Source organism: Lampris incognitus, chromosome 9, assembly GCF_029633865.1.
Source record: "Lampris incognitus isolate fLamInc1 chromosome 9, fLamInc1.hap2, whole genome shotgun sequence".
Classification (NCBI taxonomy): domain Eukaryota; kingdom Metazoa; phylum Chordata; class Actinopteri; order Lampriformes; family Lampridae; genus Lampris; species Lampris incognitus.
Window position 1 is genome coordinate 57,499,605 of NC_079219.1, and position 24,675 is coordinate 57,524,279.

Genomic DNA, 24,675 nt, shown 5'->3' on the forward strand with positions numbered 1-24,675 from the left:
TAGTCTGCAGCCATCCCCGGATCGGCAGAGGGGCTGGAGCAGCAGCGACCGGGACGGCTCGGAAGAGTGGGGTTATTGGACGGGTACAATTGGGGAGAAAAAAAGGGGGGGAATCCTCCCTACAAGAAAAGTCACCAGCAGCTTCTCCTGCATGTTGGTTTTCCTCAGGCGGTGCGGAGTCTTTTTCTCACTGTCCTTCCTTTCTCTCCCTCTCTCTCTGTCTGTCACTCTGGCTTACTCTCACGCTTTTACCTCTCTTCCTTACACCTCTCATTCTCTTCCTCATCATCCTATATTTGTCATCGCCTATCCTTTTTTTCTACATTTCCTCCACACTCCACCCATGTCTTTCTGGTGACTCCTCTCCCAGCCCACCCTCACCCCCACCCCATTTCCTATATGCTTCAGTCTGGAGGAGGGACTCTGTAATGAAATCCGCTCTTAGCACTTCCTTATAATGGCCTCAGCGACAGTATCAAAAGTAACTACGGCAATTAAGAACACAAACAATATCAGCAAGGGGGCGGGGGGGTGTGCTATTAAAGCGCCGTTGTTAAGAGCTCGCTCTCGAGTCTGGCAGAAATTCCAGCATAATGATCTTTCAGAGCAAATGTTGTGATTGGGATAATTATGAATTTATGTTTAAGAGCCACCGCACCAAAAGACTTGGCGCATATCATTTAGTTTGAGCTACACGAGCACCATAGATGATATGGAAACAAGCCAAAACATACAGCGTGGCCATAGAGCAGGCTATAAATAGGTTTGGACGGGAGATGGAGAGAGATGACGTACACAGAATATTGCCGCCAATCCATCAAGTCAACCAGCCGGTGCGGACATTTTGATTACCTCACCAGGGTTGTAATGAAAGGTCTTATGACTACACATTTAAACAGCGTGTTTCCTTGTTTATCTCCCTAATTGATCTCCTGGCTTCCCTCCTCAGTTGTTTGTCATCGACAATGGAGCGGACGACTGGCGCATCGCCATGACCATGGAGCGGGTGCTGCTGATAGCCCTGGAGCTGCTGGTGTCTGCGGTGCACCCGGTACCGGGGGACTTTAAGTTTCAGTGGCGGGCACGCCTGGCCTTCACGTACACTCCGTCCCAGGCCGAGGCCGACCTGGACATGGTGCTGAGTGTGCCCATGTTCCTTCGCCTCTACCTCATTGCCCGGGTCATGCTGCTCCATAGCAAGCTCTTCACCGACGCCTCTTCCAGGAGTATAGGTGCCCTCAATAAGGTATGAATAGTGAGGACTGATGTGTGTGTTTGTGTGTCTCCGGGGGGGGGAGGGTTGTTGATTGAGTGTGCATGCGGTACAGCATGTGATTGCATGAGGTGATGGCGCACTGAGGCTAAAAAGGTCAAGAGCTCTTTCTTTTTTCTCAAATTAGATCACCTCTCATTCTACGTCTCTCTCTCTCTCTTTCATTCAGTCTTCTGACTTTCCTTCAGCTTTGTCCTTCTCATCGCCCTGTCTGATTTGATCTATCAGCTCAAATCCCTCTCCACCTCCTCTTTCCGTCACAGTGCCCAGAGACTGGGGTGTAAGTTGCAGTGGATCTTTGGTAATGCGTTTTGAGATGGGAGCGTGAAATGGGAACAAGACATTGCATACGGCTCAAATGGGCCGTGACACGAAAGAGCGACAATGAGATCTGAATATGTACGCTCGCAAAACAACAAGCAAAACAACAAGAAGAAAACGTGTGTACGAGACGTTTGATTTGTGCCGGGTTAATGATAACAGGAAGTGGTAAAGGTGTTATGTAAATTAAGCGCAGTATGAGAATAGCAGAGGGAAAGAGAGAGAGAGTTGATATTAGATGAGTAATTTAGCGAGTTTGCAAGTGCATCTGCAATAGAGCTCGTCCGTCCCTTAGGCTAAAATGAGGGAGCGAGGAGGTGAAGCTGCCACAGAGCATAGATGCAACTCCAACATGACAACTCATTTATCAGCTGCTAACGCCCTTCCAGTTCTCAGGCGCTGCTCTCAGTTGATCCATCTATCAGCCGCTGACGGTCTGCCTCTTATCGACAGATGAGCCATAGATAAGAACTACATAGAAATGGGCCAATTACCCAAAGGCCTCATGTAGCTTGACCTTGATGTAAAACTCGCCCTGGCCTGCATTACAATTACAGCGGAGACCATCCAAGCGCTAGAGCTCTGGAGTGCTACATCATGCTAATTTGCAGGTTTGCTAATTAACGAAACAAAATGGAGAAAAGCAATGTATAGACAAATCACAGAAAGTTGAATTGGTTCATCTGGACTCAATGTTTATTGAGAATTTGAGACAATATGCAATGCTGTGATTGCAACTATTCCCCAGTCCTTTGTGAATAGTACACATGACCATTGTAACTCTAGTTAATGGTCACGGTAATTTGCATATGAACATGCTCGTTGGTTTCGGTCGTTGTGCCACTGTCCATCCATCCATTATCCAAGCCACTTATCCCGATAGGGACTGCAGGATGCTGGAGGCTATCCCAGCAGTCATTGGGCGGCAGGCCACCAGTCCGTCACAGGGCCGACACATTCACACCTAAGGACAATTTAGTACGGCCAACTCACCTGACCTACATGCCTTTGGACTGTGGGAGGAAACCGGAGCACCCAGAAGCGACCCACGCAGACACAGGGAGAACATACAGACTCCACACAGAGGACAACCCGGGACGACCCCCAAGGTTGGAAAACCCCAGGGTTTGAACCCAGGACCTTCTTGCTGTGAGGCGGCCACACTAACCACTGCGCCACCGTGCCACTCTTATGTCACTGTATTGTTTTGTTTTTGTTTTTTGCCCCCCCCCCTTTTCTCCCCAATTGTACATGGCCAATCACCCAACTCTCCGAGCCATCCCGTTTGCTGCTCCACCCCCACCGCCAATCCAGGGAGGGCTGCATGTGGAGTCACCAGCTGCTTCTTTTCACCTGACAGTGAGGAGTTTCGCCAGGGGGACGTAGTGCATGGGAGGATCACGTTATTCCCCCCAGTTCCCCCTCCTGAACAGGTACCCCAACCAACCAGAGGAGGCGCTAGTGCAGCGACCAGGACACATACCCACATCTGGCTTCCCACCCGCAGACACAGCCAATTGTGTCTGTAGGAATGCCAAACCAAGCCGGAGGTAACACAGGGATTTGAACCAGTGATCCCCATGGTGGTAGGCAACAGAATAGACCACTACGCTACCTGGACGCCCATGCCACCGTATTGTTTATAAGGGTGGGGATACCTGCAGTCAGTTGAGACTGAAGATGTCACTTAAATGAGTGATGAAACGTATCGGTCAGTAAGCGTTGTGTCCAGATGAACTGAGTCACCTTTCTGTGCTGTCCTTACCTGGGTTATTGAGTATTCATGAACACATGTATAGACAAACTGAAACTATGTGTTAGGGTTCTCTTGACAAATATGTGTGGCAAAAACTCAACACACATTAACGAAAGCATGTGCGTGTTTGTGTGTGGGTGTGTGTGTGCCAGAGCATGTGTGCTTACACGTGTATGCTCATTTATTTCAGGTGCACTTTAACACACGGTTTGTGATGAAGACTCTCATGACCATCTGCCCCGGGACGGTGCTGCTGGTCTTCAGCATCTCTCTGTGGATTATTGCTGCCTGGACCGTTCGGGTGTGTGAAAGGTCAGTTACATTAGTGTGTGTGTGTGTGTGTGTGTGTGTGTGTGTGTGTGTGTGTGTGTGTGTGTCATAGATAGGTCAGTAAAGGGATTCAGGCTGCACAATAGACCGCGGTGACCTTAGTGGCAGTGAATAGAAAAGAACAACAAAGAATAAAGTGTATATCTGTACAAAAATACAGCATAGATGATGATGACTAAACAATACTGAATGAATTCAAATAATTATTGTTGTTTAAAAAAAAGGGGGTGTGGATACAGCCCTAAATATACCATTCAACATTCCATCCATCTACTGCAATACTGTGATTCTCCAGGAAGGTACAGATGTTCCAAATGCCCCAAAACTTCCATCCATCCATTTATAATCCAAACCGCTTATCCTGCTCACGGGGATGCCTGAGCCTATCCCAGCAGTCATTGGGCGGCAGGCGAGGAGATACCCTGGACAGGCCACCAGGGCGCACACACACACACACACACACACACACACACACACACACACATACACACACACACACACACACACACACACACACACCTAGGGACAATTTAGTACGGCCAATTCACCTGACCTACATGTCTCTGGACTGTGGGAGGAAACCGGAGCACCCGCAGGAAACCCATGCAGACAGGGAGAACATGCAATCTCCACACAGAGGACGACCCGGGATGACCCCCAAGGTTGGACTACCCCGGAGCTTGAACCCAGGACCTTCTTGCTGTGAGGCGACCGTGCTAACCACTGCACCACCGTGCTGCCTGGTCACCTCGGGGCACGTGCTACTGTGCCCCAAAACTTGTCAAACGTACTCTTTGTGATGTAACTTAGCTTTTCTAAAGCAAAGTAAAAAGTCATTCCTTTCAGCCATTGTGAAATTACACAGATTAATTGTTTCATCTATGAGCAGGCTAGCCACTGTTTAGCTTCCAAAAAGCAGATGTTGAGTAGGGATCTTACATTTTTAGAGGTCACAAAACCATCTGGGTAAATATTCAGTATACATGATTTAGGATTAAGAGGCACCGCCTTACCAATGATCTGACTGTACAGATACTAAGGGTGTAAGAAAATATCGATACACTCGAGTATCGCGATATTATCTTTTGAGAAACTGTATCGATTCTCAAAACCACTATCCACTATATCAATTAACTGTTTCCATGTAAAGGTTCGTGACAAACATTTTGTATTGTGTGTAACCCCCACGACCGCTAGATAAAAGTGTTGTAATCTATCTTCAGCAATCTGACTCTTCCACTCCAACCCAACGACGTAAACTGTGACAGGAAGTAGCATAAGCACAAAGAACACAGGCCTATGAAACCGCGATATATCACCTTTCTTACAGTATCACAGTATATCATGATATATTGAATCGTAACCCCTGTATCGTGATACATATCGTATCGCCAGATTCTCACCAATACACAGCCCTAACAGATACAGCACCTTCTTCCAAAAACAGATTATCTGGGGGCATTCCCACATGCAGTGGAACAAAGATCCTCTCTGGTGATTACATTTAATACAAGCGTCGGGAATATTAGGGTTAAAGTGATGCAGACAAGCTGGAGTAATGTACTGTCTGCTTATCCATTTGTACTGCAGTAATTTAGCATTTGTGTTTGCAGTTTGGGTTTGAACTGAAGAGCATGCTTCCGACTATTCTTCCTCCGTTAAATTCTCTTGCAGATCTGTTCTCCACGCTGGTGGTAATATATTGTGTGAAGACTCTCTGCTCTTACTTACAAACAGATTGTGTCCCCTGTCCCCTACAATCTAAAGAGTTCAGAATAAGATCTAGGGTGGATAGGAATCGGCAATAATTTTTTGTCATCCCTCATATGTATTTGCGTACACAAAAGAAACAAAATTTCGTTTCACTCAGCCCACAGCAGTGCAACACAAAAGATAACAACACACATCCAAAATTTCCAAAAACATACAAAAACAGAGAGAACAAAGGAGAAAAACACACACACACACACACACACACACACACACACACACACACACACACACACACACACACACACACACACACACACACACACACAAACAGTTTAACAACACAGTCCAAAACTTCAACTGTCCAGAGAACGAAAGCCAGCCAGGATGACTGTCGGAACTGCCGGTCCACATAGGCTAGCAGTTAGCTTAGCCTGCCCCGCTTCCTCATCTTGTCAGACCGCCTTGCTGTTTCCTCTTAGGCACAGCTCCGAGAAGGGCCGCGGTCCCTGGGCCCACAGGACGCAGCAGACCAGGCTCTCTGAGCCGATCCAGCGGCAGCTCTCCCCGCCAGACACCTTTGACACACCTCCCCCACACTCCATACAACAACACAAACGCAGACAAAAACACTGCACAGTCGACACTAGGCGAGGCCACCGCCAGACCACCCTCGGTGTTTCCTCTCGGGCGCAGGTCCGAGCAGGGCCGTGGTCCCTGGGCCCACAGGATGCAGCAGACCAGGCTCTCTCGGCCCATCCAACGCCAGCTCTCCCAGCCATTAAACGAAGAAAAAAGAATCGAAGATCAAAATAAAAACTTCACATGATGATGCAAACTTAGACACAGACGTAGACATGGATGAAGACACTGCATAGTCGGTACTGGGGGAAGCCGCTGAAAACGTGGGTTCGCGCCACCGTAGAGGGGGGAAGTTTCAAACTATTACACTGCTTGGCCAATATAAAACTTCGCAATTGAAGATATTTAAAAAAGTGCTTTGATGGAATTCCATATGTGATTTTAAGTTCTTCAAATGACATTAAATCATTGCCATTATTGAGGTCAGATACCTGAACTATACCCTGACTTGCCCAAGTCTTGAATCCTGGATCTGCTCTTCCTGGCCAGAAATCATCGTTATCAAAGATTGGAGTAAATTGAGATAACTTTGTAGTCTCGCCCAATTACGTAAGACCACTATACCAAATCATTAATGTATTTTTAAGAAAAGGGTTTTTAGTCCATTTGATTAGCTTGCCCTTATCTGCTGAGTACAAATACAAGTTAAAGGAATATTCATTAATCGGGATTCCATTGAGACCCACGTTGAGGGGTGGTCATTCACAAAGTAAAACATTCCCCCTCAAATCCCCCCCCTTTTTTTTTCTCCCCAGTTGTACCTGGCCAATTAGTACCCCGCCCTTCTGAGCCATCCCAGTTGCTGCTCCACCCCCTCTGCCGATCCGGGGAGGGCAGCAGACTACCACATGCCTCCTCCGATACATGTGGAGTCGCCAGCCACTTCTTTTCACCTGGCAGTGAGGAGTTTCACCAGGGGAACGTAGCATGTGGGAGGATCACGCTATTCCCCCCCCATTCCCCCTCCCCCCCTGAAAAGGCGCCCCGACCAACCAGAGGAGGCACTAGTGCAGCGACCAGGACACATACCCACATCCAGCTTCCCACACGCAGACACGGCCAATAGTGTCTGTAGGGACGCCCGACCAAACCGGAGGTAACACGGGGATTCGAACTGGCGATCCCCGTGTTGGTAGGCAACGGAATAGACCACTACGCTACCCAGACGCCCGTTGACTGGTGTTTTTGATGTCGTCGTGAGGAGTGCGGGGAGGTGTGTCGAGAGTGTCTGGCTGGGGGAGTTAGCGCTGGATCAGCTGGGAGAGCTTGGTCCACTTCGTCCGGTGGGCCCGGAGACCATGACCCCTGCCTGGAGCTGCGCCCGAGGAGGAAATGCCGAGAGCGGTCTGACAGGATGCAGAAGCGGGGCGGGCTAAGCGAACCGCTAACCTATGCAGACCGGCGGTTTCAACAAGTCATCCTGGCAGGCGTTTGTTCCCTTGGACAGTGTGTTCTTGTAGTTTTTGTGTTTGTTTTGCACTGCTGTGGGCTGGGGGAAACGGCATTTTGTTTCATTCCCTGTACGTAAGTGCATGAAATGAAATGACGGATAAAGTGTTCCTGATTCCTGATTATCAAAGCTTGTGAAATGTGTAACGCTGCAAATGTCATTTGTATGTCTGGATATCATCAAATGGAAAGCAAAGAGGGATCACTCTCCCCGTGTGTCAGTGTTTGTAGAGATAATCATAGAAACATGGGAAAATGTCAGTCTGGTGAATTAGCTCCGTTAAAGGCTGGACTGCCTGCCTGGCCGATCCATTTTCTCCTCGCTTGAACACAAAACCAAACCGAGGGTGATAAGTACCTCCCAGGTTTGATTCAGCTGCTCTCAACAAGACAGCGACCTAAGATGGAGTGTCTTCCCCACAGGTATCATGACGCCCAGGACATGACCAGCAACTTCCTGGGAGCCATGTGGCTCATCTCCATCACCTTTCTGTCCATTGGCTATGGGGACATGGTCCCCAACACCTACTGTGGCAAAGGAGTCTGTCTGCTCACTGGAATCATGGTCAGTACAGTCCGCTGTCATTTTTCACTCTGTCTTCTCTCTGTCTGTCTGTCTGCCTGCCTGCCTGCCTGCCTGCCTCCTTTTGTGTCTGTCTGTCTATATCTGTCTCTCCTTCTGTCTGTCTCTTATCTGTCTGTCTGTCTGTCTGCCTCTCTTTCTCTCAAGCTGTCTGTCTGTTTTTTTCTCTGTCTGTCCTTCTGTTAGTCTGTCTGCCTGTGTGTCTCTCTCTTTCTGTCTATCTGTCTCTCTCTCTGTCTGTCTGTCTGTCTCTCTATCTGTCTGTCTGTCTGTCTATCTGTTTATCAGGCTGTCTGTCTGTCTTTCTCTCTGTCCTTCTGTTAGTCTGTCTCTGTCTGTCTGTCTCTCTGTGTTTGCCTGTCTGTCTCTCTTTGTCTGTCTGTTTGTCAAGCTGTCTCTCTCTTTCTCTCTGTCCTTCCGTTATTCTGTCTGCCTGTCTTTCTTTATCTGTCTCTCTGTCTGTCTGTCTCTCTTTCTGTTTCTCTGTCTGTCTGTCTCTCTTTCTGTCTGTGTCTTTCTCTCTGTCTGTCCTGTTAGTCTGTCTCTCTCTCAATCTCTCTGTCTGTCTGTCTCTTACTTTCTTTGTCTGTTTGTCTGTCTGTCTGTCTATCCCTCTGTTAGTCTGTCTCTCTCTCTCTGTCTGCCTGTCTGTATGTCTGTCTACCTGTCTGTCCCTCTGTTTGTCTCTCTGTCTGTCTGTGCCTGCCTGCCTGCCTGTGTATCCATCTGTTTGTCTGTCTCTCTCTCTCTGTCTGCCTGTCTGTCTTGGTCTGTCCTTCTGTTAGTTTGTCTGTCTGTCTGTCTGTCTGTCTGTCTCTCTTTCTATCTGTCTGTCTGTCTGTCTCTCTTTCTGTCTGTCTGTCCCCCAGTTTTCAGTTTCTATTTGGGTTGCTTTATCGACATGGTAAAGTAAACTTGTATCATGTCAGTCAGAGCAGAAGTACATGTGTAGTAGATGTAAAAACAGTGACGACAACAGTTAAAACATAAGGGAACAGGCAGCTTTGTGACACGTGTCTAATGAATAATTGCAGGTGTGTGCACGAGTGCACAAACATACAAGACCACTCATGTCCTATTACAGCCGTCCAGCTCCCTACACCTCTATCAGCCCATCCCTCCATCCTTATATCTCCCATCACCCCGCTTCATCATGACTCCCTTTCTGCTCTCCCCCCTCTCTCACTGTCTCACCCTTCCCTTCTCTCTCCCTCCCACACACGCTTCATTAGTCTGTCCCCCTCTCCTTGCTGGCCGCTGGCCTCCCCCGTCCAGAGGGTGAGGATTAGGAGGCATGCTGTCGTCTCCCACAGCTGCTGTTATTTGTGTAATTTGGGCAATCCTGCTGAATTAGCCCACATCTGTGTGTGTGTGCGTGTGTGTGTGTGTGTGTTTGTGTTTGTGCTTGATTCCATCATATAATGAAGGTCTCACCTTTCATTGTACGTATTCCTCATACGCTCTCATTTGCTATTACACCATTTCCCCTCGCTCTCTCTCTCTCGCTCTTTTTTTTCCTTCCCCTTTTATCGCCCCTTCATCTCTTTGATGGACCTTGCCTGAGGCTATGTGGTTACCTCTTTCTGCTGCCCTCCAACTATTCCTCTCTTTCTGTTTTATAGGATTTCCACTCCCTCACCCATCCTTCCTTCCCCCTCTTTCTCTCCCTCTCTCCCTCTCTCTCTGTCCCTCTCCCTCTCTCAATTCAGTATTTGCTTTATTGGCATGACATATGTTTTTGTACATGTTGCCAAAGCATGTAAAACAACAACACAATGATTGTAATAACAGCAACAACAACAATGATTATGGTATCAAACAACAACAGCAGCAATAATAGTTTATGGTTCCGCGGCCTAGCCAGCAAGAACACGGCACCAACAACGCCGAGGCTGTGCGCTTGGCCCCAGGGGGCCACACTCATTGAGAATATGCGCACCTACAGCCCGCACATCGCCCCGGACCAAAAGCGTCTGCCAAGAGGCATTCGCTAAATAATGGCGACAGCGAATAATAGACAGTAATAGGTGCCGTCACCCACTGTCTCTCAGGTTGTGGCAGGAAAATATAAATCTTGCTGCAGTGCTCGCCGCTGGCCCCCCTCCCAGGACCACCCGCAGCTTACCTGCGTCATCCATTTTCTTGTACTCTGGAATCACATGTTCCAGCTCCTGGACAAAAGCCCATCGCAGTTTTTCAAATTTTTCACATTTAAGGAGGAAGTGCCCCTCTGTCTCCACCTCATCTGTCATGCACTGTTCGTTGCTCTTTTGGCAACCACGTCTTTTTGTGTCTCCCCTTTTCAATGGCTAGGCTGTGATCACTGAGCCTGTATTTGGTGAGGATCTATCGCTGCTTCCTATCTCTAACAGTTAAGAGGTATTCTTCCAAATCATAGTTTGTTTTTAGGGCCCGATAGACTTCTAGTTTGTTTTGAGTTTTGATTTCAGCGTTCCAATGTTTCAAATAATTGTTCTTGCTTTGTTATATAGCCTGATTTATCCTCATGTTGGTTTGGGATGCAGTGCTGGCCTGAGGTTGGTTGGTCATAGTATTTGTTAAAGGGTTAGTGAGTCTCAGAGCCAGCTGCTTCAGGGGACTCTTTTTGGGGTTCAGTTCTTGGGTTTTCAGAGCTTTAAAGTGCAATGTATTTGTTGGGCTTGTATTTAAGTGCATCCAGAAATTTAGAGATCTTTTTTGTACATTTATTATCAATAATGGAAACCGGCCTAATTCTGCCCTACATGCGTTGTTTGGTGTTTTCCTTTGTATTTTCAGAATCATTCTACAGAATTCAGCATGTGGGGTTTCTGCTGGATGCTTGTCCCATCTAGTGTAGCTGGAAAGACTGAGTGGACCCCATACCTCACTTCCATGTAGCGCAGTGGGCAGAATTACACTATCAAACAGTTTGCACCAGATGGATATTGGTATATCAATGTTAAAGAATTTATTTTTAATTGCATATAGAGCTCTGCCAGCTTTTTGTTTTAGGTTATTCACTGCCCGACTGAAACTCCCCGATGCTGTAATAATTAGACCAAGGTAAGTATACTGCATCGTGTGCTCTGAGGTGATGCTACCTAGAGTCAACTGGTATCTATTTTCCTGACATCTGGGCTTCTTCTGGAAGATCATTACCTTTGTCTTTTTTGGATTTATTGCCAGGGCCCAGTGCTGGCAATAGTTCTCAAGCAGGTCTAGTAGTTGTCGTAGCCCACCTGCGGTTGGTGACAACAAAACTAGATCATCTGCATAAAGCAAAAATTTTACTTCCATGTCATACAGGGGGAGACCTGGGGCTGCAGACTGTTCCAGCTGCACCGCCAATTCATTAATATATATATTAAACAGTGTCGGGCTAAGTCCACAGCCCTGTCTCACCCCTCTATTCTCAGTGAAGAACTCAGTGTGTTTGTCTCTAATCTTAACTGCACATTTGTTGTCCGAATACATTGACTTTATTATGTCATACACTTTACCCCCTACACCACTTTGTAAAAGTTTATAGTATAGTCCTTCATGCCAAACAGAGTCGAAAGCTTTTTTGAAGTCAATAAAACAAGCAAATATTTTTCCATTTTTGGTTTGATTCAAATTTTCATTTATGAGGGTGTGTAAGGTGTAAATATGGTCCATAGTCCGGTGATTTGGGAGGAAGCCAGTTTGACCTTTGCTCAGGACATTGTGTTCGTTAAGGAGGGTTAGAATTCGATTGTTCAAAATGCTATTAAACACCTTCCCCAGACTACTGCTCACACAAATGCCTCTGAAATTATTAGGATCCAATTTGTCTCAATTTTTATGAATAGGAGTTATAAGACCTTGGCTGCAGATGTCAGGAAAATATCCCGAACTTAGAACGATGTTGAATAATTTGAGTACTGCCCTTTGCAGCTCAGGTGTGCTGTTTTTAAGCATCTCACTTCTGATGCTGTCAAGGCCACAAGCTTTATTGGGTTTTAAGGATTTGAGCTTCTGTGCCAGTTCTTCCTGTGTTATTGGAAAATCAAGTGGGTTTTGGTTGTCTTTTATAGTGCATTCTCCGTCTATCTCTCTCTCTCTCTCGCTCTGTCGCACGTTCTCTCTTCAGACTCTCCGTTTCTCGTGGGTCCCCTCTCTGTCTTACTCCCTCTGCTCCTGTCCCTTTCCCTCTCTCTCAGTCTTTCATAATTTCTCTCAACTTCTCTTTTTCCTTTTTCTTTTTTCTTTTGAAACTGTTACTGTCTCATCGTGGTGTCTGTGCTGACCCATCACCTTTGAAAATGCACAGCTTTAAATCATGTGGTTAGTTTGGTTATTAGTGAGTACACACACACACACACACAGTAACAACAACAACAACAACAACAGAGGTATTATACTGGGAAAGAAAGTTACCCCTGGACTTATCTGCTGTGACCCGCCAGTTGGGGGGGGGGGTACTATAATTACAGGACATAGCATTTAGCATGCTAGTCCTTGCTGGTTATGATATAAACTTTTATTGTTGACAGGTTATTCTGAACATATTCAAAGGCTTTTGAAATAGAAAGTAGCTGGGGGCGTTCGGTTAGCATAGCGGTCTATTCCGTTGCCTACCAACACGGGGATCCCAGTTTAAATCCTTGTGTTACCTATGGCTTGGTCGGGTGTCCCTACAGACACAATTGGCCACATCTGTGGATGGGAAGCCGGATGAGGGTATGTGTCCTGGTCACTGCACTAGTGCCTCCTCTGGTCAGCCGGGGTGTCTGTTCAGGGGGGAGGGGGAACTGGGGAATAGCGTCCTCACTGTCAGGTGAAAGAAATGGCTGGCGACTCCACATGTATCAGAGGAGACGTGGTAGTCTGCAAATTGGCAGAGGGGGTGGAGCAGTGACCGGAAAGGCTCGAAAGAGTTGGGTAATTGGCCGGATACAATTGGGGAGAAAAAGGAGGGGGGAAAATTAAATTGAAAGTAGCATATGAAACACGCCATCAGCATGGCTTAGGTAGCAACAAGTAGCCTATCAGTGGGGTTGTGTTGTAACCACAAGTTACAGCAGTTTTAATTGAACATGTAGGCTATAATTTAACACCCATCTTACCGCCTCCGTCTGCTCCTCTTAAATAGCACTACTTGATGCTGATGCCCAAACAGTATGTTGATTCTTTTTTCTCCACGGCGCGCTAGCAACTGCCACCGTGGACTATGCGTTGCAAATTGTGGTCACTCACTCACTCGTGGACGACCTGAGAGGGATGTTTAATAGGAGGCGCTTGCAACTGATGTACGGACACACGGAGGACAACAAATAACGTTACAGAGGTGAGGACATGCCAAAGCTAGCTAGCTATGTAGTTAGCCTAGTTTTAGTCATGACACTGTTAGGATATGACTAATCCCTGGAACATAATCGCTACTTGCTGGTCCCCGCCTTTCCCATTGAACACTGCCTTGCTCCACCTAGACACACGGCACAGGTGCTCCATGGTTCTGGACCTTCTCATGCTTGTTTCCATTTGGAAGCCTGTGCCTCTAATGCCTGCTTCCTTTTTTCTCCCAATTGTATCCGGCCAATTACCCGACTCTTCTGAGCCATTCCGGTCACTGCTCCACCCCCTCTGCCGAGCCGGGGAGGGCTGCAGACTACCACATTATATTACATTACATTACAGTCATTTAGCCGATGCTTTTATCCAAAGCGACTTACAATAAGTGCATTTAATGTAGAAAATCAGGAAAACTACTAGTCATCAGAGTGTTCAAGTAAAAGTGCAAGAAAGAGATTTATTTTTTTTAATGAGTGAATACAATTAGTGCTAAGAGCAAGTAACAGGGTAGTAGTTCTTGAAGAGGTGAGTTTTCAACCTGCGCAGAAAGATGGGCAGCAACTCTGCTGTCCTGACATCAGTGGGGAGTTAATTCCACCACTGTGGGGCCAGGACAGAAAAGAGCCTTGACCAGATCGATCGGCAGCAGGGGCCTCTGAGCGATGGGGCAACCAGGCATCCCGAGGCAGCAGAGCGAAGTGGTTGGACGGGGGTGTAGGGCTTGACCATGGCCTGGAGATAGGAAGGAGCTGTTCCTTTCACTGCCCTGTAGGCTAGCACAAGAGTCTTAAACTGGATGCGAGCAGCTACTGGGAGCCAGTGTAGGGACATGAGAAGGGGAGTTATGTGGCAGAACTTAGGGCGGTTGAACACCAGACGAGCTGCAGCTTTCTGAACAAGCTCCAGAGGTCTGATGGCCGACGCCGGGGCTCCAGCAAGGAGGGACTTACTTACCATAGTCCAGCCGGGAGATGACCAGAACCTGGATGAGCACCTGTGCCATCTCGTCGGTGAGGAATGGGCGAATCCTCCTGTTGTTGTAGAGGAGAAATCTGCAGGAGTGAGCAACCGATGCAACGTTTGCAGCAAACGACAGTTGGTCGTCCAGAATCACACCCAGATTCCTCGCAGTCCGAGTTGGTGTCACCACGGTGTTGTCAATGGTGATGGCCAGGTCTCGGTGCGGGCAACCTTTCCCCGGGAGGAACATCAGCTCTGTCTTCTCCAGATTGAGCTTCAGGTGGTGTGTCGCCATTCACTCCGAGATGTCAGTCAAGCACGCAGCAATGCGTGTCTCTACTTGTGTGTCAGAGGGAGGAAAGGACAAGATCAGCTGGGTGTCATCGGCATAACAATGGTAAGAGAAGTCATGTGAGCGAATAACAGAACCCAGGGATGTCGTGTACAGGGAGAGAAGGAGAGGACCCAGAACTGAACCTTGTGGAATGCCTGTAGTCAGTCTGTGAGGCTCCGACACAGATCCCCTCCATGTCACCTGGTAGGAGCGACCTGTCAGGTAGGATGCAAACATTGAGAGTGCAGAGCCTGTGACACCCAGCCCCTCGAGGGTAGAGAGGAGGATCTGGTGGTTCACTGTGTGGAACGCAGCTGACAGGTCCAGGAGTAGCAGGACAGAGGAGAGAGAGGGTTTGCTCTCGCAGCACGCAGCGATTCTGTCACTGCAAGGAGGGTCGTCTCTGTCGAGTGACTCACCTTGAACCCAGACTGGTTGGGGTCCAGGAAGTTGTCCTGGTGGAGGTCCAAAGAAAGTCGGTTAAAGACAGATCGTTCGAGAGTTTGGGATAGAAAGGGTAGAAGGGAAACCGCTCTGTAGTTTTTGACGTCAGAGGGGTTAAGTGATTGTTTCTTGAAAAGGAGGGTGACGCTAGCAGTCTTGAAGGCAGACGCGACCACATGCTTCCTCCAATACATGTGGAGTTGCAAGCCACTTCTTTTCACCTGACAGTGAGGAGTTTCGCCAGAGGGACGTAGCGCGTGGGAGGATCACGCTATTCCCCCCCAGTTCCCCCTCCCCTCAAACAGGCGCCCCAACTGACCAGAGGAGACGCTAGTGCAGCGACCAGGACACATACCCACGTCCGGCTTCCCACCCGCAGACACGGCCCGTTGTGTCTGTAGGGACACCCAAGTAAGCCAGAAGTAACAGGGGAATTCGAACTAGCGATCGCTATGTTGGAAGACAACGAAATAGACCGCCGTGCCACCCGGACGCCCTCCTCCTTTACTTTTTGACATTTTCTTGTCCATGGCTTTCGTTGGCCATCTCACTGCTGCATGCTACTTTTGCATTAACTAACTGGGTTGTCCAGTCCCTGAACATGCACACGGCATGCTGTCATGCGCACCTCAAATGACAGACACACAGGGTCGGTAAAAACTTCATGGATTCTTTTGACGGTCCACCAGCCCACTGATGCGGCCTCCTACTGGGATTTGTCCCGGTATGCCTGATGGCCAGTACACCATTGCACAATAAACGCACACACACACACACACACCCCTACAAAACAGAGGGTGGATGCAGATCCTCCCAAGCCCACAATTACAGACTGCATCCTACACACATCACTGACACAGAGCTTGACATACACTTTTAGTATGACTCCCGCAGACTCCCACACACACTCTTCTCTCTCTCTCGCTCTCTCTCTCTCTCTCTCTCCCTCTCTCTCTCTCACACACACACACACACACCATACAAGGGAACACTTGAGAGTTTTAAGAGGGATTTTTTATTTTTGTTTATCAGGAAAGAAGGACTGAAGCAGCGGTTATAAAGAGAAGGGTTCACACAGGTGAGCGAGGAGAGAGGAGGCGGGGTGGAGGAGCGAGAGGAGAGAATCGCAGGAAAAAGACAAAAGGAGCACGGGAGCAAGGGTGGCAGGACGAGGGCATGGAGTGAAAAAAGGAGGGCAGGAGGCGAGGGATGGAACAAAAGAGAGCACAATATGAATTTTTATCCCTCGGCTGAGTTTCTATAGGTGGAATTCTCACCCTTGTAACTATGACAACATCGAAGGCCAACAGCGTTGGAATACACCACCGCCCTGAGGCTATGTGGGGGTGTGCCAGGTGGTGTAGCATGTGTTTTTGTCCTTGTGTGTGTGTGTGTGTGTGTGTGTGTTGGAAAGATTGGAATAGAAGGGGGGGGGGCGCTCTGGAGTATATGCCAAGGTAGATTACCACCACGTGTCACTCAGATGAGCTATTCATTTGCCATATTTGCCAGTGTGCAGTTCATATATAGAAAATTATGCTCTGCAGATTGTCTGTCACCGTGTGTTTGTGTGTATGTGTGTGTGTGTATGTGTGTGTGTGTTTGTATTGGTCTGTTTGTTATGTGTGTGTGTGTGTGTGTGTGTGTTTGTGTATTGGTCTGTTTGTTGTGTGTGTGTGTGTGTGTGTGTTTGTGTGTGTTGTTCTTCCATTTCTCTGGATAGAGGTAGTTCTAGAAATAAGAACTCAGGAACACTTTATTTGTCGTTTCATCAGTACATGAAATGAAACAAAATGTCATTTCCCCCAGCCCACAGCAGTGCAACTCAAAGACAAAAACACATGTCCAAAAACTACAAGAACTTCGAGAACACACATATGCACACTAACACACATATCCACACTAACACATATATCCAAACTAACACACATATCCAAACTAACACACATATCTACACTAACACATGTATCTACACTAACACACATATCCACACTAACACATATATCCACACTAACATACATATCCAAACTAACACACATATCCACACTAACACATATATCCACACTAACACACATATCTACACTAACATACATATCCACACTAACACATATATCCACACTAACATACATATCCACACTAACACATATATCCAAACTAACATACATATCCACACTAACACATATATACACACTAACATACATATCCACACTAACACATATATCCAAACGAACACACATATCCAAACTAACACACATATCTACACTAACACATATATCCAAACTAACACACATCCACACTAACACATATCCAAACTAACACATATATCCACACTAACACATATCCAAACTAACACATATCCACACTAACACATATCCAAACTAACACATATATCCACACTAACACACATATCCAAACTAACACACATATCCACACTAACACACATATCCAAACTAACACACATATCTACACTAACACATATATCCAAACTAACACACATATCCACACTAACACACATATCCAAACTAACACACATATCTACACTAACACATATATCCACACTAACACACATATCCAAACTAACACACATATCTACACTAACACAAATATCCAAACTAACACACATATCTACACTAACACATATATCCAAACTAACACACATATCCAAACTAACACACATATCTACACTAACACATATATCCAAACTGAACATCCATCCATTATCCAAACCACTTATCTTGCTCTCAGGGTCGCGGGGATGTTGGAGCCTATCCCAGCAGTCATTGGACTGCAGGTGAGGAGACACCCTGGACAGGCCGCCAGTCAATCATAGGGCCCACACACACACACACACATTCACACCTAGGGACACTTTAGTACAGCCGATTCACCTGACCTACATGTCTTTGGACTGTGGGAGGAAACTGGAGCACCCGGAGGAAACCTACGCACACACGGGGAGAACATGCAAACGCCACACAGGAACCTGCTAACCGAGATGAAAGCACTTAAAAGGGGAAGGGGGAAAGTGAGTTCTACCCACCTTTTTGTTACCTGCAGGATTATTCGTTGTTTGAATGACTATTGGGCGGCACGGTGGCGCAGTGGTTAGCGCTGTCGCCTCACAGCAAGAAGGTCCTGCGTTCGAGCCGTGGGGTAGTCCAACCTTGGGGGTCGTCCTCTGTCTGGAGTTTTCATGTTGTCCCCAAACTGAAATAAATAAATCACTGTCCAGGGGAACGAACGCCAGCCAGTTGACTGTTGGCACTGCCGGTCTGCATGGGCTAGCAGTTAGCTTAGCCTGGCCTGCTTCCGCGTCCTGTCAGACCGCCCTCGGTGCTTCCTCCTTGGGCTCAGCTCCAGGGAGGGGACGTGGTCCTTGGGACCACCAGACGCAGCAGACCAGGCTCCCCCAGCCGATCCAACACCAGCTGTCCCAGCCAGACACCCTCGACACACCTCCTCGCACTCCACACGACGACACCAAAAACACCACAGTCAACGCCAGGTGAGGCCGCCGGCAGACCGCCCTCGGTGTTACTGGAACTGCTGGTCTGCATGGGCTAGCAGTTAGCGTAGCCTGCCCCGCTTCCACGTCCTGTCAGATCGCCCTCGGTGCTTCCTCCTCGGGCGCAGCTCCAGGCAGGGCCGTGGTCCCTAGGCCCACAGGATGCAGCAGACCAAGCTCCCCCGGCCGATCCAGCACCAGCTCTCACAGCCATGAAACGAAGACAAAACTTAGACGTAGATGTGGACAAAGACACTCTATGGACGGTACTGGGTGAGGCCACCGCAAACGTGAATTCGCGCCGCCATCTTCCCACACCGGTACTGGGTGAGGGCGCTGCAAATGTGAGAAGGAGTCATGACCAAGCCAAAGGGATCTCGGGGGTACACCCGTGACGTATGAAACACCTCCACCCCGACAGCTTCGCTGTTGTAGGAGAATAAAGGGACCCCCCCCCCCCGCTTATGAAACACAGCAACACAGCCATAATCATCTGTGTCAATCTGTGGAGTGTGCGATGGGGACCATGCTGCTATCAAATGGATGCAGATGCAGAAACCTCTCTCTTTCACAGATACAAACACACACACATATGCACACATTCGCATCACACTTAGCTGCTCACATGCTGACACACACACACACACACACAAGCACCACAATATCACTCACAATCAAACACGTATGCTTTGATTCACGCATACAGACACGTGCAAGAACACACACACGCATGCAATCATAAAGGCACACTGCGAACACAGGCACACATTGATACACACACACACACACACACACACACACACACGATCAAAAAGCCCGTCTTGAAGCGCCAAAGCAATCAGCACTCTACTGTTTCTCTCTGAAGAAAGGGAAGTTTAGCGCGCGCACACACACACACACGCACACACATGTGCTTACACACACATTTACCCCCTGCCGCACATACTGTAATGCAATTCTTGGAGAGCTCTCTGCCTAGCACACAGGCTATACAGATGCTCTAAGGGCTTTCAGTCGGCCTCATCATATTTTATTCATGGTTTTGAATATACACAAATAGAGCGCATGAGTGTATAGACGTGGGCACTAATGCCTGTTTGTGCATTACATTTTAGCCTCTGCAGCCAAAGTTATTTTGAGCAAACTTGCTTTATCTTTGCCCAGTGCATCTAGAAGTTTCAAGTTATTTGATGCAAGATTCAACAAATATTGCTGCTCTCGCTTGCCCTCTTCCCATCTCTGTCGCTCGTTTACCGGGTCGCTCCGTTCCTCTCCTCTGGTTTTCGCTTTGTCTCCATTAGCATCTCTCTTATCCCCCCGTGTCCCCCCCCCCTCTCTCTCTCTCTCGCTCACACACACACACACACACACACACACACACACACACACACACACACACAGAGTCACGCAGTCGCAAGCACACTCCTACATTTTCATTAAACGCTCTTAATCTTAATTCATTTCTTATCAGAAGTTGTGTGACCTTATTAACACTGCCCCCCCCCGCTCCGTCTCTCCTCTCCACTTCTTCTGCGCACACCCTCACTTCCTGCATTTTCTGTCAGGCTCCAACCATCCCTGCTTGCGTCCTCTCCTACCCCTCTATTTTCTCTTAGCGCTTCATCTCGTTTATCAGCCCCTACCCTCCTCTTCCTCGCCTCGCTCGGTGCCTGCCCCTTCAGAGGAACCTGTGAGCACACTCCACAGCGCCCGCTCAAAACAGTGTCTAATCTGGAAGTTAATTAAGTCTGCCTTCCTCGGCCTATTTGTCGCCCCGGTTCTCCTCTCGAGCATGCCTTTCCAGTTGGGAGACGGCCTGTCGCTCTGAGTGCCACATGTCCCGTGTGGGATGGACCGGCGTACAGAAAAACCTGTACATGTTTCACACGTTCACACCTCCTGCAGGCCTCAAGCCTCCAGTGACAGCAGAAGATTGACACCATGTAATTCAAATTGGCAGCGTCTAATTAAAAAGAATTAGGTGATGTCAGTCTTGTGTGGGTGTGTGTGTGTGTGTGTGTGTGTATTTGTGTATATGTATTATATATATGTATATATATATATAACAGTTGTGGGTCTTCTCGGTTTGCATTAAGGCTTCAACACATGGCGATCTGTGTACTTGGCGACCAACGGATTTTCGTTTTGAAATGAGAAAACCGAATCGGGAAAAAGAGGCGAGGTGTTTCCCTACTACCATTTCGTCACCTTCTTAAAATAACGGCCTAAGTCGTATTTTCAAGTTTCTCAAAAAACAGAATAAACTGAAACTGAAACAAAATTTGTCAGTTTATTCTGTTTTTTGAAAAACTGGAAAATACGACTTAGGCCGTTATTTTAAGAAGGTGACGATTTAGAAGTAGGGAAAAAACAACGACCCGTTTTCTGTTTTGACAGTAGAAAATGGAAAGGTGGGCATCCAACATAGACACAATCATCAGAAAGGCCCAGCAGGGGTGTCCGGGTGGCGTGGCGGTCTATTCCGTTGCCTACCAACACGGGGATCGCCTGTTCAAATCCCCGTGTTGCCTCCGGCTTGGTCGGGCGTCCCTACAGACACGATTGGCTGTTTCTGCGGGTGGGAAGCCGGATGTGGGTATGTGTCCTGGTCGCGGCACTAGCGCCTCCTCTGGTCGGTCGGGGCGCCCGTTCAGGGGGGAGGGGGAACTGGGGGGGAATAGTGTGATCCTCCCACACACTATGTCCCCCTGGTGAAACTCCTCACTGTCAGGTGAAAAGAAGCGACTGGCGGACTCCACATGTATCGGAGGAGGCATCTGGTAGTCTGCAGCCCTCCCCGGATTGGCTGAGGGGTTGAAGCAGCGACCGGGATGGCTTGGTAGAGTGGGATAATTGGCCAGATAAAATTGAGGAGAAAAGGTGTGTGTGTGTGGGGGGGGGTATGGGGTATCCAAAAAGAAAAAAGAAAACAAGGCCCAGCAGAGGATGTGCTTTCTCCGCCAGCTCAGGAAGTTCAACCTGCCTCAGGAGCTGCTGATTCAGTTCTACACCGCAATAATCCAGTCTGTCGTCTGCACATCCATCACTGTCTGGTTTGGATCGGCCACCAAACAGGACAGAGACAGACTACAGCGGACAGTCAGGTCTGCGGAGAAAATAATCGGTGCCAACCTGCCCTCCATTCAGGACTTCTACATCTCCAGATTCAGGAACCAGGCAGGCAACATCACTACAGACCCAACACACCCTGGTCACACCCTGGTCACAACCTGTTCCAACTCCTCCCCTCTGGTAGGCGCTACAGAGCATTGTACGCCAAAACATCTGTCCATCCATCCATGGATTACCCAACCGCTTATCCTGCTCAGGGTCACAGGGATGCTGGAGCCTATCCCAGCAGTCATTGGGTGGTAGGCGGGGGGACCTGCCAGTCCATCACAGGGCCAACACACACACATTCACACCTAGGGATTTTTTTTTTTTTTTTTTAGCACTGCCGAGTCACCTGACCTACATGTCTTTGGACTGTGGGAGGAAACCGGAGCACCCGGAGGAAACCCACACAGATACGGGGAGAATATGCAAATTCCACACAGAGGACGACCCGGGACGACCCCGGGGCTCGAACCCAGGACCTTCTTGCTGTGAGGTGACCACACTAACCACTGAGCCACTGTGCTGCCTACCCCAAAACAGCCAGATATAAAAACAATTTCTTTCCATGGGCTGTCATTCAAATGAACGCTTAACACTGTCAACTAAATCCAACCATTTTGTATATACTGTACTGTACATTGTACAGTATATACAGGTCATTTACCTTTTTTCCTGTTTTTAAATGACTATTTCTAAATGATTTTGGATTTCTCATTTCAAAACAAAAATCTGTCTTGAGTTGCGATTGCCACATGGTCGAGTGCAGAGCAGCTGGCACCGACAGCTAAATATTAGCTCAAAGTGTAGCCTAAGCTGCTCGTCATGGTTAGCTTTGCTGTAATAACAACAAAATAGGAAACCAGATCTGGTAGCTCTTGCCCTATAGCTAACATGTTGCCATATTTATTCTAGGTCATGGTACGATTTCAAGTTACTGAGCTTGGGAAACGGCGAGATGCTTGTTATTAGCCTCTCCTCCATGTCTGAACCGAGTCGTTGATATCTAATATATCACACATAACTTTAATCTGATTGGACTTGCTTTGAGAGGTCACCAGCAAACAGGGTTAGACTTTTAACTTCGCAGCTACAAGGCACAAGATCTGAGTGGTCCGTGGTACCCAAGGTGGTGACGGGGTGAGGTTGGGCAACACCATACTCTCCATAGGAAAACAACAGCTCAGTTGGCGCACAGCGACTTTTCCATCCATTGTGTGTTGTTGGCTTTAGATTTTGGAGTTTTTGCCAGTCCCTCCATGCAAATTTCCCCCATCTCAGCCAAACTACATGGGAAGCATAGAATATTAACCTTCTTATTTTACAGCCATTGTTTAATTTTCGCTTTGTGCTTTGGATCATTGTATCCTATTGCAGAGACAATCTGGGCCACTGGATTCTATAGGCCTTCATTATTCATGAGAACCAGGAGGACCTTTGTCCTCCTGCATAGAACATGAATCTGTGGCCTGAACTCAGATCTGTTGCTGACTGAAACATTCCATTCCATTATCCAAGCCGCTTATCCGAAGTCGGGTCCCAGGATGCTGGAGCCTATCCCAGCAGTCATTGTGCAGCAGGCAGGGAGACACCGTGGACAGGAACCCAGTCCATCCCAAGGCACACACACACACACAGACACATATTCATACCTAGGGACAATTTAGTATGGCCGATTCACCTGACCTACATGTCTTTGGACTGTGGGAGGAAACCGGAGCACCCGGAAGGAAACCCACGCAGACACGGGGAGTACATGCAAACTCCGCACAGAGGACGACCCGGGATGACCCCAAGGTTGGACCCCGGGACTCGAACCCAGGACCTTCTTGCTGTGAGGCGACTGCGCTAACCTCTGCATTTTATATTTATTTATTTATTTGGTTTTTTATTTATATATTTTATATATATATATATATACGTATATACAGTGCATCCGGAAAGTATTCACACCCCTTCACTTTCCCCACATTTTGTTATGTTACAGCCTTATTCCAAAATGGATTAAATTCCTTTTTTTTCTCATCTACACACAATACCCCATAATGACAAAGTGAAAAAGGTTTTGTAGAAATTTTTGCAAATTTATTAAAAATAAAAAACTGAAATATTGCATGTACATAAGTATTCACACCCTTTGCTATGACACTCAAAATTGAGCTCAGGTTCATCCTGTTTCCACTGATCATCCTTGAGATGTTTCTACATCTTGATTGGAGTCCACCTGTAGTAAATTCAATGGATTGGACATGATTTGGAAAGGCACACACCTGTCTATATAAGATCCCACTGTTGACAGTGCATGTCAGAGCAGAGACCAAGCCATGAAGTCAAAGGAATTGTCTGTGGGCCTCCGAGACAGGATTGTATCGAGGGGAAGGGTACAAAAAATGTTCTACAGCTTTGAAGGTCCCGAAGAGCACAGTGGTCTCCATCATTCGTAAATGGAAGAAGTTTGGATCCACCAGGACTCTTCCTAGAGCTGGCCGCCCAGCCAAACTGAGCAATCGGGGGAGAAGGGCCTTGGTCAGGGAGTTGACCAAGAACCCGATGGTCACTCTGTGGAGATGGGAGAACCTTTCAGACGGACAACCATCTGTGCAGCACTCCACCAATCAGGCCTTTATGGTAGAGTGGCCAGACGGAAGCCTCTGCTCAGTAAAAGGCACACGACAGCCCGCTTGGAGTTTGCCAGAAAGCACCTAAAGGACTCTCAGACCATGAGAAACAAGATTCTCTGGTCTGATGAAACCAAGATTGAACTCTTTGGCCTGAATGCCAAACGTCACGTCTGGAGGAAACCAGGCACCTCTCATTACCTTGCTAATACCATCTCTACAGTGAAGCATGGTGGTGGCAGCATCATGCTGTGGGGATGTTCTTCAGCGGCAGGAACTGGGAGACTAGTCAGGATCGAGGGAAAGATGAATGGAGCAAAGTACAGAGAGATCCTTGATGA

General features: G+C 47.8%; 1 protein-coding gene across 6 annotated transcripts in view; it reads left to right on the plus strand.

Moving 5' to 3' along the window:
• kcnn3 (potassium intermediate/small conductance calcium-activated channel, subfamily N, member 3) overlaps positions 1-24,675 on the plus strand; it is an 87,204-nt gene that overhangs the window by 48,540 nt on the left and 13,989 nt on the right. For 3 of the 6 annotated variants that reach the window (XM_056286438.1, XM_056286440.1, XM_056286441.1), the window contains 3 exons: positions 950-1,246; positions 3,541-3,662; positions 7,905-8,046. In XM_056286438.1, coding sequence (XP_056142413.1) covers positions 950-1,246; positions 3,541-3,662; positions 7,905-8,046 — 561 coding nt within the window. Of the gene's footprint in view, positions 1-949; positions 1,247-3,540; positions 3,678-4,293; positions 4,303-7,890; positions 8,047-24,675 lie in introns of all 6 variants that reach the window. The other 3 variants (XM_056286444.1, XM_056286442.1, XM_056286443.1) reach the window with 3 other exon arrangements.